This window comes from Oryctolagus cuniculus, chromosome 17 (genome assembly GCF_964237555.1).
Source record: "Oryctolagus cuniculus chromosome 17, mOryCun1.1, whole genome shotgun sequence".
Classification (NCBI taxonomy): domain Eukaryota; kingdom Metazoa; phylum Chordata; class Mammalia; order Lagomorpha; family Leporidae; genus Oryctolagus; species Oryctolagus cuniculus.
In genome coordinates, this window is record NC_091448.1 from 20,887,309 (window position 1) to 20,905,034 (window position 17,726).

Here is a 17,726-nt window from a genome sequence, read left to right on the forward strand (position 1 = left end):
ACCCTGAGCTCACAGAAATCCAGGCCTGGAGAGAAGGGAGAAGCACACGTGATTAACTTCCATCCTGGCCCAGCCTTCAGGGATTCCAGCCCCCCGACGTGTCCGTCAGGCCCTGTGTTTCTTCTGTGTCTGGATGCTTCTCAGAATTCACCGGATGGCTCCTTCCACCTGGTGGGTTTCCTTGTGAGTCAATCAGAGAGATGAGAGAGAACTCCACTCACCGATTCAATCCCTGGGTGCTGCAAGTCAGGGCTGATGTGGCACATGGGGCAAGCAGTGGTTTCCAGTCCTGCCTCTGTGTTAGGGCCAGCCTCATGTACTTGGGTCGTTGCCATCCATGTGGGAGGCTCAGATGGAGTTCCTGGCCCTTGACTTCAGCCGAGTCTTTCTCTGGCTTTCAAATAAAAAAATGAATAAATAGGCCAGCGCCACGGCTCACTAGGCTAATCCTCCGCCTTGCAGTGCCGGCACACCGGGTTCTAGTTCCGGTCGGGGCACCGGATTCTGTCCCGGTTGCCCCTCTTGCAGGCCAGCACTGCTGTGGCCCGGGAGTGCAGTGGAGGATGGCCCAAATCCTTGGGCCCTGCACCCCATGGGAGACCAGGATAAGTACCTGGCTCCTGGCTTCGGATCAGCGCGATGCGCCGGCCGCGGCGGCCATTGGAGGGTGAACCAACGGCAAAGGAAGACCTTTCTCTCTGTCTCTCTCTCTCACTGTCCACTCTGCCTGTCAAAAAAAAAAAAAAAAAAAAAAAAAAAAAAGAATAAATAAGCATTTCCAAAATGGTGGGGGAGGGGGGAAGCAAGCCCAGAACTCAACCTGGGTCTCCCAAATGTATGGCTGGGACCCAGATACATGGGCCATTACTGCTACCTCCCAAGGTATGCATTAACTGGAATCGAATTGGGAGTGGAGCCGGGGCTCGAACATAGGCACTTAGATATGGGATGCGGGCATTCCAGCCCACACTGAATGGCTGTGCCAAACACCGGAAACATGGTTTGTTGTTACAAAATTTCAAGTCTGGAAATGACCTCTCTTGCCAGGTCTTTTGCTCCAGAATGAATGGCAGGAGCCCACCCAAGGCTCCTGGACACCACCCACGCAATCTCACCCTCTCGAGACCCTCACCCTCCTCACGATGCAACCTTTCACCGGGTCTCTGCGAGCCGCGCAACCCGCCCAGGGGGAGCCCGCGTGGCCAGCTCCAAGTCACTCCTTGGTCCCGCCCCCTCTGCTCCCTGGCCCCGCCCCCACCCGTGGGAGGCTGCGCCTGCGCAGTGCTGCCGCGCGACTGCAGTGTTGGCCATAGCCGCCCACCAGGCGGCGAGAGCGATGGCGGAGGAGGTGAGGTGGAAGGGGGCTGCCCATGTTGGGCGGTAACGGGCTTGGGTCCCCGGGGTGCTCAGAAGTCCCCAGCCGCGCCGTCGCGGCCCGCTGCCGCTCCCCACGCAGCCCGATCCGCCTCGCAGGGGCGTCCGAGGGAGCCCTGGCTCCCCCAGGGCCCTGCGCGGCCCCAGGGTCAGCGGGTCTCTCGGTCCCGGGACAGGTGAGCGCCCTGATGAAGGCCACGGTCCTGATGCGGCAGCCCGAGCGGGTGCAGGAGATCGTGAGCGCCCTCCGCCGGGGCGGTGGAGACCAGCTCCAGGTACCGCGGGGCTGGGGGCTGCGGTGGGCGGCGGGGAGTCTCCTCTCCGGGGGGGCGTCCCTTCCCGCTTGGCTTTGCCGCGGACGTCCGCTCGCCCCGCGCCTCCTCCACAAACGGTCGGGGTGCCTGGAGGCACGCACATGGGCTCTGTTATATCTTAATGTTAGCCGTTGCAAAGCACACCGGACACCGGAGTAAGGGAAAGGGTTTATTGGGGGAACACCCTACAGACCGGAGTGGAGGGGTGGCGAAGGAAAAAGAGAAAGAGAGAGAAACAGAGAGGAGAGGAGCTAGCAAGGAGAGAAGATAGAGCAGAGAAGAGGAGAGAGGAGAGCAGAGCCAAGAGCCCAGAGGAGGAGGCTAGAGAGAGGAACCGAGAGAGAGCAGGAGAGAAGGGGCCAAGAGAAAGGAACCAAGAGCCAAGAGACCAGAGGAAGAGGCTAGAGAGAGGAACTGAAAGAGAGCAGGAGAGAAGGGCCAAGAGAGAGCACCTGTTCAGGAACAGGCCCTTTTAAAACTTTGCCTGAGGGCGGGCAGGGAAGCAGGAGCAGCTAATCCCATTAGGATGGGGGTGGAGCCTGGCTCAGGTAGCTGGGCCATTTGGCCACCTGGCTACAACTGCGCCAGTTTCCTAACATTCCCCCCTTTTGTTTTTTATAAAGCAGGGTTTGTATGGGATTACATTAGTCCCAAAAGTCCAAGAGGGGTAGAGGGACGATGATCTGTCTTTAGAGCTACTTCTGGCTGACATGGGACGATGTCTCAGGCCGCTGTCTCCTCGGTGGGGAGCCGAGTGCATCCCTGTAGCAGCATTTGGTTGACTGCCTGGTTGCTGAAGGCCTTCGTTTGTTCCATTATCACCTGCTGTAAACACTGTAGTATAGAAGACAGGGTGAGAATAGTAACCAATGATTCTAAGAGTAGCATTAACCAGGTAATAAGAGGATTTTATAGAGAGAAAATGGAGGGGTCTCTGGACCCTTGTGGGGACAGTTTGATGGATATAGCTTAAGCTGATTCCAGCCAAGACTGGGAGAAAGGCCACTAACTTGCAGGTAGTGGGGTTTGTCTGTAGAGAAATTTTGACACACAGGTTGGGAGTAGAGCCATTGGTGGTAGAGGTTATGATTACAAAGGAATGAGGCTCAAGTGGGCTAGATACAGAGGACAGAGTTGTTATTAGAGAAGCTAAGAAAGGTGCTATCTGAGCTACAACTAAGTTTTTTGATTGAGAGGCAAATGGAACCTGACCGAAGGGGCTTGATAATAATCAGGTGGGCTTTGAGGCCTTATAAATTATAAGGCCCAGACCTATCTATCGCTTCATAGGGTACATCCTACAGGAGGTGTGAACCTCCTTGGGGAAGGCACCCTGTTGACTTCCATTACCCAGCTGGCCTGGGAGGAGAGCTGGCCAGGTAAAGGCAGGTGGCAACTCCAACAGGAAATACACAGCTCTGCTTACAATGTTACTGACCCTACTTGGCCATTTCCTCAGTTGCAGTGGTCACTTTGAAAGCTGGGCCGAGTGAAGGGCTTTTCAGCTTAGAGCCAATAAGATCTGTGGCTCTGACCTGGGTGTCCTTCAACTCCAGGGCAGGTCCATTTCCAGTGATCCAACTCTTGGCTGGCAGAGCTGCCAGGGCTCTTCACAAGCTGACCTCTGCTGAAGCCCAGGCTTGCCACGTTGAAAGCCACTGCAGTGGACTGGCCTGTTGGGTCTCCTTGAGGGCAGATCACTGTACAGAATAGGCTGCCACCCATTGCTTCTGATGCCTAGCTTTCTTTTCCTCCTGGTTTTTGTTTAAGCAGACCAGAGGATGCACGTCAAGGGGGTGCTCAAGTCTCATCTCTAATCTTCTGTGGCCTAAACTAGAAGTCTGTAGTCACAGGCATGTTCTGTAGTAGTTTATGTTGAGGCAGACAATGCCCATGAGGAAAACTATATTCTTACTTTAAAACTTTCTTTCCCTTTGTTTTAAAAGGGAGGTCTTTTCTGTTTACTGTTTACCTCGCTGATGGCGAAGTAAATCTAGCTAGGAAATTATAATTTAAGCTCTTATTTTGGCTATGCTATTACAGAAATGTGTTAGCCATCTCTTTTATAAGATCTAAAATCAAATTTTGCATCTTGGAGATTCCTTCATAATAGAATTAGTTTCCTACCTCAAAGAGAACAGAGAAATGAAAGAACAAGTTGGGCTTAGACTAGAGAAATAGGGGTGCTAGTCCCAGATTGCTTACTGACAATAGCAATATCACATGAAAACTTAGAAAGCAATTTTAACCATTAGATAACAACTTAAAAAAACATTTGCCAGAAGGCCCAATGCCTTCCATAAATATTAATACATATGTTTGGAAACATCTCTTAAATATCTAACATGATGCAGCTTGTTTAACCAGCAAATTTAAGCACAAGCATATAAAATGTTTCTAGTTTTTTCTACCAACACACTTAAAACATCTGATAGAGATTCAGGTTACATGAATTAAAATATATCTGATTAATTTTAGCTGTTTAAATTTATGGACAGTCTTTTCTATAAGCCAATTAAAATTCTTAATAATTTTTTTTGATAGGCAGAGTGGATAGTGAGAGAGAGAGAGACAGAGAAAGGTCTTCCTTTTGCTGTTGGTTCACCCTCCAATGGCCGCTGTGGTCGGCACGCTGTGACCGGTGCACCACGCTTATCCGAAGGCAGGAGCCAGGTGCTTAGCCTGGTCTCCCATGGGGTGCAGAGCCCAAGCACTTGGGCCATCCTCCACTGCACTCCCTGGCCACAGCAGAGAGCTGGCCTGGAAGAGGGGCAACCGGGAAAGAATCCGGTGCCCCGACCGGGACTAGAATCCGGTGTACCGGCGCCGCAAGACGGAGGATTAGCCTAGTGAGCCGCGGCACCGGCCTAAAATTCTTAATAAATTTTCCCATGTAGACATACAATATATATAATAGACCAATATAGCAGTTTTAATATTTTTTTAAAAAAATCTAACTCCCGTTTGTAAATTACCAATTGATTTGAATTTTTGTTTTAGTAACCTTAGTTAACTATACTTTTTCTAAGTTGGTACCTTTAATATATTATTGGCTTCATCTGGTTACAGAGTCATTCCAAAGTACTGAATACAATACGTGGCTGGAAAAATTCCATCAGAACCGATAGAGGACAGCTAAACACAGAACCAACAATGCTTTAGTTTTATGAGCAATTCTGATATATAAAACTGTAGATGACAAGATTTTAAGTTGCCACATTTAAAATTATAAACTCATTAACCAATGAGAGGCATTTGCTTACTTCACAGTATTTTTGAAAGCACTTGTAGGATTTTACAAAGCATTTAACCCTTTAGGCCTCTGGGGCTTTCTCATTAAGATAACTGTTGTGCGGCGCCGGCACACCGGGTTCTAGTCCCGGTCAGGGCGCCGGATTCTGTCCCGGTTGCCCCTCTTCCAGGCCAGCTCTCTGCTATGGCCAGGGAGTGCAGTGGAGGATGGCCCAGGTGCTTGGGCCCTGCACCCCATGGGAGACCAGGAAAAGCACCTGGATCCTGGCTCCTGCCATCGGATCAGCGCGGTGCGCCGGCTGCAGCGGCGGCCATTGGAGGGTGAACCAACGGCAAAGGAAGACCTTTCTCTCTCTGTCTCTCTCTCTCACTGTCCACTCTGCCTGTCAAAAAAAAAAAAAAAAAAAAGATAACTGTTGTGTCTAGTAACACAAGATCATTAGACTTTTAAATTTTTAGACCTTTGTAGCAGTAGTATTTTATACTATAGACTTAAAATTTAGCACCACTTCACATCTTGACAGTACTTCTAATATAATCCAAATAGCCTGATTAGTTGGTGTCTCTACAAGATGAGAGACAGAGGTCCTTCGCTTTTTTCAGTTGGGCCCGAACTGGAAAAACCGAAGTCCAAAATTTACTGGAAATTTCAGAGTCCAAATTCTTTGAAACTTTGATTTTTGATTTTTTGAATGCCTGTCAAGAAGGCTCAAAATCCAAAATAACTGGTTGAAATAAGATTCCTTAACATCATGACACAATATAGACTAAATTTCATCATTGTTACAAGGTAATTATTTAAATGTTTGAAAATAAGCACATATTTAAATAACCCATAGCTCTTAATAAAAATTTAGCTGTTTTTAAACAATTAGAATTTAACACACATCAAGAGAACATAACAGATTACTTTAACTTATTGCTTTAACAGAGGATTAGATTCTAATTTTATGTCAAAGAGGAAAAGATTAGTATACTTGTGATGTTTTCCATCTGCCAATGTCCTTGATTTGCATTTTGATATAACCAATTAAAAATTTTCAGAGTAAGATTAAGGTGACACATCAAATTTCAGCCTGAGTTACTTTAAACAGTGTTGAACTATTTTCACAGTTAATAAACTAACCCAAATAGTTTTTTATAGAATATAACATGTTGAGCATACAAAAGTTTACATTTAGACACATTTTCCATTTGCCTTTACTCAATTTAAATTAGCAGTTACACCTAAATGACTTAGGATGCTGATATATTTTTATCTGAATTTAAGTTAAAATTGCATTCATCTAAGACAAGTACTAATTACCCATTGCTGTTTCATTGAGTACTGATTACCCGGAAACCTGTTAAAATAAACTGCAAAATAAGTTCAGCCAGTTACAAAGCAATAGTTTCAAAGGTAGTGGTATTCCTAGTGAAGAAGAATGACAGGGAGCCAGGTCCACGTGGGAAATCTGATTTTCCTGAGCCCTCAGAAGGGTGGGATACCTAATTTGTTCCTCAATAAGTAGGGAGCCCAAAAGGATGGGACTGCCATTCCCTTGCTATTCTTATGGTAAGACTGGGACAAGAGAGGGACAAAAGACCAGTTGGAGACCATGGAGCCGTTCCCAAACTGTTTAGACAGAGATAGCAGACTTTGGCTCTGAGGACTAGATGAGCAAGGGGCTTGAGAAGATGGAAGAGACTGCAGTGGAGGTGGGAGCAGAGGTTGCCCCCGCCCCCTGGAAGTCGGCAGGAGCAGGGAGGTGAGGACACAGCTGCCGCTTGGGGGATAATGGTGCTGGAACTTCAGCCGCTGAGGCCTCAGGAGGCAGCTGAGCCGGTGCCTGTAGGTTGGAGCAATAAGCGGGGGAGGGGGGGAGTTTATCTGCAGAATCAAAGGAGGTTGTGGTAGTGGCGGGAAAAGGATCTGGGAAGAAGAAAGGATTTTTTGCTCAGGCCTCTGACCCCTAGTGCGAATCTTGGAGACCAGAGGAGTTGAGTGGGAGAGCAAGAAGTACACAGGGAGCCGGCGCTGCGGCTCAATAGGCTAATCCTCCACCTAGTGGCGCCGGCACACCGGGTTCTAGTCCCAGTCGGGGCGCCGGATTCTTTCCCGGTTGCCCCTCTTCCAGGCCAGCTCTCTGCTGTGGCCCAGGAGTGCAGTGGAGGATGGCCCAGGTGCTTGGGCCCTGCACCCCATGGGAGACCAGGAGAAGCACCTGGCTCCTGCCATCGGATCAGCGCAGTGCGCCGGCCACGGCGGCCATTGGAGGGTGAACCAACGGCAAAGGAAGACCTTTCTCTCTGTCTCTCTCTCACTGTCCACTCTGCCTGTCAAAAAAAAAAAAAAAAAAAAAGTACACAGGGAAGTTTTAGTTCTAAGATAGGAAAAGGCCTGAACATATGGAATCCCCTTCCATTTCAGGGTCAAACTACTCTGACTTCCGATCCCTCAGGGCCAAATGTGCCACCATAGAGGGCCACTTTGGAGGGCTGGGGCCAATTTGAGAGGGACCATATTACTTAAAAGGCAACCAAGAGGAGAATCAGATGGAACTTGGGAGGAGGAATTTCCCATGGCGACTCAGTAGGTCAGATTGGTGGACAGCAAGCGTCCTTGAAGTCCTGGCCGTCTGACTAGGAGAGGAATGGGAGCAGTAGGCGGGGTCGTCACCCAAGTGCCCACTGGAGTCCAGGGCCTAGCCTGTAAAGAGGCGAACAGAGATGGAGTCGTCACTTGCAACCACTGTTGCCTGGACACAGTGTCCGTAGAGGCTAAAGGCCTTTAGTAGAAGTAGGAGTGGTGGCTAGAGTCCAGTGCTATGACCTTTAGGAGAGTAGTCAGGCGAGTATCCGACTGTAGACCACCACTCAAATAGCAGTCGCCGTGAGAGCTTCCTGTTCTGCGTCTTACCTCAAAATTTGGAAGGCCGATGTGTGGATGGAGGTTGCGCAGTGTTCGGTGGCTTGGAAACAGTTCCGGAGGTGTGCTTCGCGACCGGCAAAAATCCAGGACCCCAGAGCACTGGGGGACGCTGGATTACCAATATGAGGCTATCCGAGTCACAGCACCAATGTTAGATCTTAATGTTAGCCGTCGCAAAGCACACCGGACACTGGAGTAAGGGAAAGGGTTTATTGGGGGAACACCCTGCAGACCGGAGTGGAGGGGTGGCAAAGGAAAAAGAAAGAGAGTATAAGAGAGAAACAGAGAGGAGAGGAGCTAGCAAGGAGAGAAGATAGTGCAGAGAAGAGAGAGGAGAGCAGAGCCAAGAGCCCAGAGGAGGAGGCTAGAGAGAGGAACTGAGAGAGAGCAGGAGAGAAGGGCCAAGAGAGAGCACCTGTTCAGGAACAGGCCCTTTTAAAACTTCGCCTGAGGGCGGGCAGGGAAGCAGGAGCAGCTAATCCCATTAGGATGGGGGTGGAGCCTGGCTCAGGTAGCTGGGCCATTTGACCACCTGGCTACAACTGCACCAGTTTCCTAACAGGCTCACTTGCCCGGGTGGAGTGAGCCCACCTGTCCCAAAGCCTGCCCTTCACAGTGCTCTCTGGGATTTCCCGGGGCTGGGGAACCTCTTTTCTTTCAAAGGCCATTTGGGTACTTAGAACATCCCTCGCTCGCGGGCCCTACGAAGTTGTCAGCCTGCTATAGGTTAGTTGAATTTCAGGTTGCCTTGGTGGAGCCGGACCGGAGGGCCTTACATATGTGTCTCCGAGCAGGTGAAGACACCATAGGAAAGACCCCATGGCATGAGATGGGTCTTCACCTGTGCCCCAGCCCTGCCGCCATCCCTGACCCCGGAGACTGGTACTGACCAAGGGCTCCCTCCCTAACTCCTCCAGGGCTGTGTCCACAGGCCGCTGGTGGGGAGAAGGTGGCTGTCTAGGCGTGTTTTCTCTCTTGCCTTTAGGTGATTTCCGATTTTGACATGACCTTGAGCAGATTTTCCTATAATGGAAAGCGATGCCCATCTTCTTACAGTAAGTCACTGCTAGCTTGCCTTGCTGGGCTTGAGTGATGGCTTCCAAGGGGTAAGTAACAATTCTGTGTTTTCCCAGATATTCTGGATAACAGTAAGATAATCAGTGAGGAGTGTCAGAAAGAGGTAGGTTCACTTCTCTTTACTCAGCGTCTGGCATGTCCTACTTCAAATGGCTCCTGGTTAGAACTAAAGGGTCCAGGATAGAGACCACAGAAGATGAAAGTTTTAAAAATTGCTGTTGCTACGCTCAGGAAGATGTAGTCTTGCTATACTTAAGATGGGCCAGTGTGGTGGCCCTGCAGGTTGAATCGCTGCTTGCGATGGCGTCAGAGCGCTGGTTCAAGGCCTGCTTGCTCTGTGCCTGAGCCCCTGCCATCCAGGCCACATGGGAAGCCTGGATGGAGTCGCTGGCTCCTGGCTTTGGCCTGGCCCATTCCTAGCCACTGTGAACGTGTAGGGAAGAACCAGCAGGTGGAAGAGATCTCTCTCTCTCTCTCTTTCTCTGTGTCTTTGAAATAAATAAATGAAACTTTAAAAAGGTATATATTTAAAGCACCTTTTCCTTGTTGGCCAAGACCTATGATGACTGATGGTTGGAATATGGACATGAAGTTTCCTGTAAGCTGTAGAGTTTACGAGACACTTGAATGTTTTGTCATTTAACTGTCTAGCACTGCAGAAGACAGACAGAAATGTTACTGTCCCCACTTAACCATGAGGTTGAACTGCTCCCCCAGGGTCACACAGCCAAGCCAGTCTCTTCCCTCTGCATTGTGCTTTTTCCGTCATAATACCATTTTCTTGGGAAGATATGAAGACAGACGGCTGAGTCGGTGTCAGGGTGTGGCAGCCCACAGCTGTGTGTACATCCTCTGAAGCCGTCCGGGCAGCCTTCGCTCCTCACTTGACTTTGCTCTGTGTCCTTCCCAGCAGTGCCCTTTTTTTTAAGATGAATTGTTTTCATCTACTTGAAAGACAGAGGGACAGAGAGACAGACAACAGACAGAGGTCTCCCATCCATTGGTTTACTCTGCAGATGGCCACAACAGCCAGGGCTGGGCCTGGCTGATCCAGGAGCTTGGTGCTCCATCCGGGTTGCCTACATGTCTGGTGGGGGCCCACACACTTGAGCCATCACCTGCTGCCTCCTAGTGCACGCTTAGACGGCCGCGTTTTGGGAAAGGCGGCACTAAGCCCCAGCCGGACTGACCGAGCTGATTGACAGCAGCGGCAGAGCGACCCCGGCAGCCCTCGTGGCTGCAGGAAAAGCACCTTTGTCGCAACACTTAGACCCTTCCCTGAGCCGAGCGAGGACGCGGCCGCTCTGTAGATCCAGTCCTGCCCTGGCCCGTAGCAGGTGGGTAAGCGCCAGCTGCCCGAGGACGAGGAGGTTGAGTTTTGTCAGTGGCGTGTTCCCCATTGAAAACCTCCGGAGCACAGACCCTCTCCTGCCTGCCTTGCCGTCCCCTGGGTGTGCCGAGCTGTGGTTGCTGGGGGCTAGCGGCCTTTCTCTCCCTTTGTCCCAGCTCACGGCGCTCTTCCACCACTATTACCCCATTGAGATCGACCCGCACCGCACCGTCAAAGACAAGTTCCCGCATATGGTGGAGTGGTAAGTGACGGTGAGGACGCGCTCCTGGACCCAAGAGGGGCAGGGGCTGGGGGGCAGGCTTTGCCGGCAGAAGCCTTAGAACCAACCATCTGTGGCTGCTGTCAGAGTGGAGGGCCTCCCAGAATCTGGGGAGAAGTTAGAAGATCAGCACTTTGGGGAAGTGGCCCTTGTCTGCTTCATGCTGCTGCGGCAGGATAATTTATAGTCAACAGAAATGTGGGGACCACGGTCCTAGAAGTGAGAGTCCAAGATCCAGGGGCCCTTTTCTGGTGAGGGCTTTCTGGGTGTACCATCCTACTACAGAAGGGCAAAGAGGCCGAGAGAGACAAGGAGAGGGGCAGGCGTTGCAGCACAGTGGGCCAGACCGTCATTGCAATGCCGGCGTCCCGTATTGGAGCACTGGTTTGAGTCTTTGCTGCTCCGCTTCCAATCCAGCTCCTGGCTAATGCGCCTGAGAAAGCAGAGGAAGATGGCCCAAGTCCTTGGGCCTCTGCCACCCAAGCAGGAGACCTGGATGGAGTTCTGGGCCATTGAAGCCACTGGGGAGTGAACCAGTATATAGAAAGAGCTCTCTATCAATTCTGCCTTCACATAAATAATAAATAAATTATTTTTAGAAAGACAAAGAGCAAGATGGGACCGGCCAGCCTTGTTGTTTTATAAGGAGCCAGCTCCCATGATAATGGCATTAATCTATTCGTTAAAGTGGTGCCCCACATCCCTGATGCCTCCTGTTAGGCCCCGCCTCCTGACACCTGTGCTCCGAGGATCATGTTTTCGACACATGAACCGTGGGGGATGCGCTCGCACAATAGCAGCCCCTGTAGATACTGGCCTCACTGGGCAGGGCCCGCATCTCACGGAGCACAGTCACACAGCACGGGGATCGGAAGAGTTTTGGCTTCTGCCACCGAGTTGCGTAACTGTGTTTCTGTTGTGCTGCTTTCCCACTCGCTTCCTCTTTTTTAAAGATTTATGTATTTTATTTGGAAGGCAGAGTAGCAGAGAGAAAGAATGAGAGAGAGATCTTCCATCCTCTGGCTCTCTCCCTAAATGGCTGCAGCAGCCAGGTCTGGGCCAGTCTGAAACTCATCCAGGTCTCCCATGCGGGTTGCAGGGGCCCCAGCACTTGAGCCATCCTCTGCTGCTTTCTCTGGGATATTAGCAGGGAGCTGGGGGAAGCAGAGCAGCGGGGCTTGAGCCAGCATCCCGGATGAGGTGCTGACGTCACAAGTGGTGGCCCAGCCTGCTGCACCACAGTGTCCAGTCCCCCGTTCATCCTTTTAAGGACAGCCAGAGTCCTGGAAGTGGACTGTGGGAAGGGCGAGGCCTCCCCAATCAGGGCTGTCTGAGGGGACTTGGCTTTGTAAAGGGGAGGGGTACGTCACTTCCTTGAGTGATTGGAATGTGGGGTTTCATGAGGTGTCTGTTCCCAGGTGGACCAAGGCACACAACCTGCTGTGTCAGCAGCGGATTCGGAAGTGTCAGATCGCACAGGTGGTGAGGGAGTCCACCGCGGTGCTCAGGTGAGCGGCTCACCCCGAAGACGCTTCTGCCACATCACACCGTCCCTCGATGCCCGTGGGGATTGGGCTTCTGAGTCCCCTGTGTAAGACAGGGCAGTGTTTGCATAGGACACACGGAGCGATCCCCTCCCGAGCACCGTGACTTGGGGCAGCTACTACAAGGGAGACGCCCTGTGAGTAGCTGTGTGTTGGGTAGGGGATGATGAGAAAGCGTCTGTAAGTGTCAGGGACAGACACAACCGTGGTTTCAAATATTTTCACTCCACGACTGGTTGACGCTTCAGGTGCAGAACCCGTGGCTACAGAGGCTGCGGAGGGGCGGGGAGGGGCGAGCTTCCAGGAGCCAGGAGACCCGGCAGCCTGGCTTCTGAGGTGGACAGGGCCGCACTTTCACTCTGGAGACAGCTCATGGGCCTCCCTGCTTCCCTGGAGGCCATCTTGCAGACGGGCCGGGGCTTCCTGAATTTTTTATTTATTTATTTTATTTTTTTTTTTTAAGATTTATTTGTTTAAAAAGCAGAGTGATGGGGAGCGGGGGAGAGACAGAGAGATCTTCCATCTACTGGTTCACTCCCCAGATACCCACAGCAGCGAATACTGGGCCAGGCTGAAGCCAGGAGCCCGGAGCTCTCTCCCGGTCTCCCACATGGGTGGCGGGGGCCCAAGGCCATGAGCCATCTTCTGCCACCTTCCCAGGTGCTTTCGCAGGGAGCTGGATCAGAAGCAGAGCGGCCGGGGCTCGAACCAGTACTCCACTGTGGGATGCGAGTGTTGTACGTGGCAGTCTAACCCCCTGCGCCACCCCGCTGCCCCCAGGGCTTTGTGTCATAGAACAGGGTCTGGCTCATTCTTCACAGCGGTGGTGCTGATGTTCGTCACCCAGACACAGCGTCCGCTAGGCTAGGGCCTTTGACAGCAGTGTGTCCTGAGCAGCTGTGTCTGCTGGATCTTCAGACCTCCTGGAGGAAGGAGGCTACGTGGGTACCTGTCCTTAAGGATCGCGCACCCTACACGGGAGAGAGGCGGCCTCCTAAGAAGCCGAAACAGCCGAGATGTGTGTGTGCAGGCCCACTAAGTGCGGGGGCTGCTGGGCGCTGCCGGGCCGTGCAGACCCTGGCTGCACACTCACGCCTGCCGTCCTCAGCAGTCGCGCTCTCAGGGAGTGCTCAAGAGAGACGAATGCCTGGAGCCCGCACAGGGCAGCCATGCAGCTTGGTTGCCAATGAGGAACAGTACCAAGTCGCAGTGAGAAGCAATGAATTACTCATGAAGCGCAGAACCCAGGTAAATCACACATTTTTATGAAACAAAGTAAGCCAGACATGAGGCCCGCGTTGAGGCACAGCTGATTAAGCTGCTACCTGCAATACCAGCATCCCACGAGCACCGACTCATATCCACTCCCCTGCCAATGTGCCTAGGAAAGCAGCCGAAGATAGTCCAAGTTCTTAGCCCCTGTCATCCCCATGGGAGACCGGATGGAGTTCCTGGCTCCTGGCCTCAGCCTGGCCCATCCCTGGCCCTTGCAGGCAGCTTGGGAGTGAACCAGCGGTTGGAAGATCTCTGTGTCGTTCTTTCTGCCTTTCAAATCTTTTAAAAACAAAAGGCAGATGCAAAAGGGTACGTTCTGTGTGAGTCTGGTTATATGAGGTTCAAGGACAGGCAGAGCTAGTCAGTGGTGAAATAAAGTCCAAGCTGGGAGGGCTGGTGTTGACGGGGGCGGGGGGTACCTGATGTAGTAGTTTCACAGGTGTGTACACACATGAGCATTCATCCAGCCGACACTCGGCGTCCGTGCACTTTAACCACTCACCGCGTAGGTTTTTTGCTTCACTGTAAAATGTTAAAAAAAATAAATAAATAAAAGAAGCATCTAACCCAAGTAGGAAACAGAGGGCAGGGGCGGAGGCCGAGCTGGTGCGAGGGTGTGCCCGTCTCCGCAGGGAGGGCTACCAGACGTTCTTCCACACGCTCCACCACGCCGGCATTCCCCTGTTCATCTTCTCGGCGGGCATCGGGGACGTCCTGGAGGAGATCATCCGACAGATGAACGTGCTGCACCCCAACGTGCACATCGTGTCCAACTACATGGACTTCGATGAAGATGTGAGCCAGGGCCCGCCGGGCGCGCGGGAGCAGGGCCAGCCCCCGCCATGGAGAGCGGCCTCGCTGCCTCGCCCTGCGGCGCTTGTTGGCGCACCCTCTCTTTGGTGCTTGGCTGGCGGTCCGCTCTCAGCCGTGAGTGCCTGGTTGACGGGTCACGCTGGCCCCGCGTCGCTGTCCTGCAGTCTGAGGGACTGTGGCTTGTTCTGGAGCCAGAGGCGGGCTGCTCCGGCCACCCACGTTCTGCCTTCTTCCCCTAAAGCCAGGGGCTGGCGTTTGCAGTGCTTTGCCATGTGGCCGGGCCGTGGTCCACAGCTGGGCGTGTGTGTCACGGGCTTCGTGCTTCTGCCACAGCAGTTGGTCACCATGGGGTGGCCCCTGTGAGTGTACACCTTGCTGGTAAAGGGCCAGGTAGCAAATGTTCTGTGCCCTGTGCGCTTCTCAGCGTGCGCTGTGGCCGTGCGGCCCAGGGCGTGGATGGCGTGGGCCAGGTTCCTGGAAAACCTTGGCAAAACAGTCCCAGTCCTGCGTTGGCCGGGTTTGCCACCCGCTGGTTTAGGCGACAGTGAGGGTGGAGCGTTTTCTGGGCCCCCGGGGTCCCTCTGCGCCAGCAGTCCCTGCAGCGCCTCCGGCTGTGTCTTGTCTTATGTTTAGGGTTTCCTCCGGGGCTTCAAGGGCCAGCTCATCCACACGTACAACAAGAACAGCTCCGTGTGTGAGAACTCTGGTTACTTCCAGAAGCTTCAGGGCAGAACCAACATCCTCCTGCTGGGAGACTCCATGGGCGACCTCACCATGGCCGAGGGGGCTCCTGACGTGCAGAACATTCTCAAGATCGGCTTCCTAAATGACAAGGTAGGCGGGGCCAGGACTTCCTGTCCACGTGGCCTGTTCTGTTTGCATCCCTGTTAGCAGAGGCTTTTGAACACCTTGTGTGTGCCCAGCACCGTGTTCAAGTGCTAGGGGCACAGCTGCGTCCTCCCGTAGCGGCGTGTGGTGTCAGGACATGCAAGAGAGCCCCCCCCGCCTCCGTGATGGCAGCCGTGTGCACCCCACCTGGCCTGGCCAGGAGTGCTGAGGGCGGATCCTGGGCGTTAACCCACGCCGTCCCGACAGCACCCTCAGGGTGAGGAAGCCGAGGCAGGAGGTTCCGCGGCCCCGTGGAGTTTGGGCTGAGGAGCCGTCCTAAGTCACGGTCGCGTGAGAGGGAGGTGCCTCAGACGAGGAGGGTGAGGGGAAGAGACGAGGCTGGCAGCAGTGAAGCCGGGCGCTCTCAAAGGGCACAGAGTGCTCGCCTCAGCCTGCAGTGCCAGGGCCCACGCGTGCTTGAGCCACGTGAGAACTTGGTCCAGATGAGTCAGTGACATCTGGGTTTTTGCTTTTGATCCGAGTCCCTGCCCTTTTGACAATGACCCTAGGGCTAATGGGCATTGCATGCCTGCCCATTGGCATCTGCGAGGGGCAGGTCCCTGTGCCTGAGCGCCTGCAGCCCCCGCGTCCCCCCCACCCCGGCAGGTGGAAGAGCGGCGGGAGCGCTACATGGACGCCTACGACATTGTGCTGGAGCGGGACGAGACGCTGGATGTGGTCAACGGGCTGCTGCAGCACATCCTGCACCCAGGGGACCACGGGGAGCTGCAGGGCCGCTGAGGGTGCGGCGTGGCCGGGAGGGTGTCTCCCCAGGGCAGCAGGCGCTGCGGGCCCTGCTGCACCCACCGCCTGCACCGAGGGAGGCCAGCAGGAGGCCAGCGGCACCTGCTGTTCCAAAAACGAGCCAAGGGCCACTGCTTGTTCACTGTCTTCAGGTCGTCTTGTCTGGGAGGCGCTTTTAAATATTTTTTTAAAACATGGGAAGCTGTTCTTTATGAAACAGATGAAAATAAAAACAAACTGTTCTGATTACGGGGTGTGCTGGGGGCAAAGCCCACACCTTTTAGCCTTAGAGGCACAGTAACCTCTGAGAAGCCCTTGGGGCCCTGCGGAGCGGAGTCTGAGCACAGCCTCAGGGAGTGGGATCCGGCCGGGTGGGCGAGGATGGAAGGGTGGGCGACTGCCCTGGAGCGTTTGACCTCACTGTGACGCAGCTGCAAAGCCTGAACAGCAGCTGCAATCAGCTGGGTTGAGGCGACCCTGTCCAATTGGTGTGGATTTCCCTGACCCCTTTGGCTCTCCACCTGCCGGTGCCGTGGGTCCAGGGCCATTGGAATGGGTGACCCAGGGTGGGTGTTGTGGTGTAGTGAGTTACATTGCCCTCTGGGACACCTGCATCCCACATTGGAGATCCTTGTTCAAGTCCTGGCTACTTTGCGGTTCCAGTCCAGCTTCCTGCCAATGTGCAGGGGAGACGGCAGATGATGGCTCAAGTGCTTGGGCCCCTGCCACCCATGTGGGAGATCTGCATGGAGTCTGTGGCTCCTGGTTTCAGCTTGGCTCAGTCCCTGCCATTGGAGCCATGTAGGGCGTGAACCAGGATGGATGCTCGCTCTCTGCCTTTCAAAATAGTAAATCTTTAAAAACATCAACAGGGGCTTTCACTGTGGCATGGTAGGTCAGCTGCCACCTGTGCCCTCGGCTGTCGCTCCCCCTCTTCGCGGAGGAACGACACAGGACCCTGCGCTGTTCTTTTGTCTGCTCGGCCCTCCCCAGGTTTGCTGCTGGTTCTTCCCGGGTTGGCTACCGTCCCTTCCACCTCCGTGGAAGGGCGGTTCCCCCTGCCACTTTCCCCACTTCCGCGGGGGAGCGGCACACCGCCGGCCGGCTCTCGGGGGCTGCTCAGGTGTTCCTCTTAGATGTTCCTGGTGCATGTTGTCTCTCTCCTCCTTTACAGTCCTCTTCCACCAATCCCAACTCTGCTACCCACACGCCGAGTACGCTGCTCTCCTCCAATCAGGATCAGCTCCTCCTGCTTATTGGTTGAACTGGAGGCAGCTGTGTAGAAGCTGTTTCCTCCTCTCCCAGCGCCATATTGTGGGAGAGCAGATGCATAGAATAAGTCTTAATTCGAGTAACAGTCTAGTCCGAGTTGCTCCCCACACTCGGCATCCTGCGTCAGAGTGCCAGTGCATGTCCACACTGTGCTTCCTGTCTGCCTCCCGCTTATGTGCACCGCTGCCCTGTGTCACCGTGTCCCTTCCTGTGTGCACCACTGTCCTGTGTCACCGTGTCTCCTCTGTGCACCGCTGCCCTGTGTCACCGTGTCCCCTCCTGTGTGCACCGCTGTCCTGTGTCACCGTGTCCCCTCCTGTGTGCACCCCTCCCCTGTGTCACCGTGTCCCCTCCTGTGTGCACCGCTGTCCTGTGTCACCATGTCCCCTCCTGTGTGCACCCCTCCCCTGTGTCACCATGTCCCCTCCTGTGTGCACCGCTGTCCTGTGTCACCATGTCCTCTCCTGTGTGCACTGCTGTCCTGTGTCACCATGTCTGGCTCCTGTGTGTACCTCTGCCCTGTGTTACTGTGTCCCCTCCTGTGTGCACCGCTGTCCTGTCACTGTGTCCCCTCCTGTGTGCACTGCTGTCCTGTGTCACCATGTCCCCCTCCTTGTGCACCTCTGCCCTGTGTTACTGTGTCCCCTCCTGT

General features: G+C 53.6%; 1 protein-coding gene across 2 annotated transcripts; it reads left to right on the top strand.

Moving 5' to 3' along the window:
* Window positions 1-33: 33 nt before the first annotated feature.
* On the top strand, window positions 34-16,051 carry NT5C3B (5'-nucleotidase, cytosolic IIIB). Of its 2 annotated transcripts, XM_070060701.1 has the most exons (10): window positions 34-171; window positions 1,048-1,348; window positions 1,551-1,649; window positions 8,837-8,906; window positions 8,985-9,031; window positions 10,435-10,520; window positions 11,957-12,046; window positions 13,990-14,152; window positions 14,804-15,004; window positions 15,665-16,051. In XM_070060701.1, the coding sequence occupies exons 2-10, from the start codon at window positions 1,067-1,069 to the stop codon at window positions 15,797-15,799; spliced, it is 1,173 nt and encodes a 390-aa protein (XP_069916802.1). In that variant the 5' UTR covers window positions 34-171; window positions 1,048-1,066; the 3' UTR covers window positions 15,800-16,051. The 2 variants fall into 2 exon arrangements, with proteins under 2 accessions (XP_069916802.1, XP_008269700.1); XM_008271478.4 differs by lacking the exon at window positions 1,048-1,348 and having other exon boundaries at window positions 41-171.
* Window positions 16,052-17,726: the final 1,675 nt, after the last annotated feature.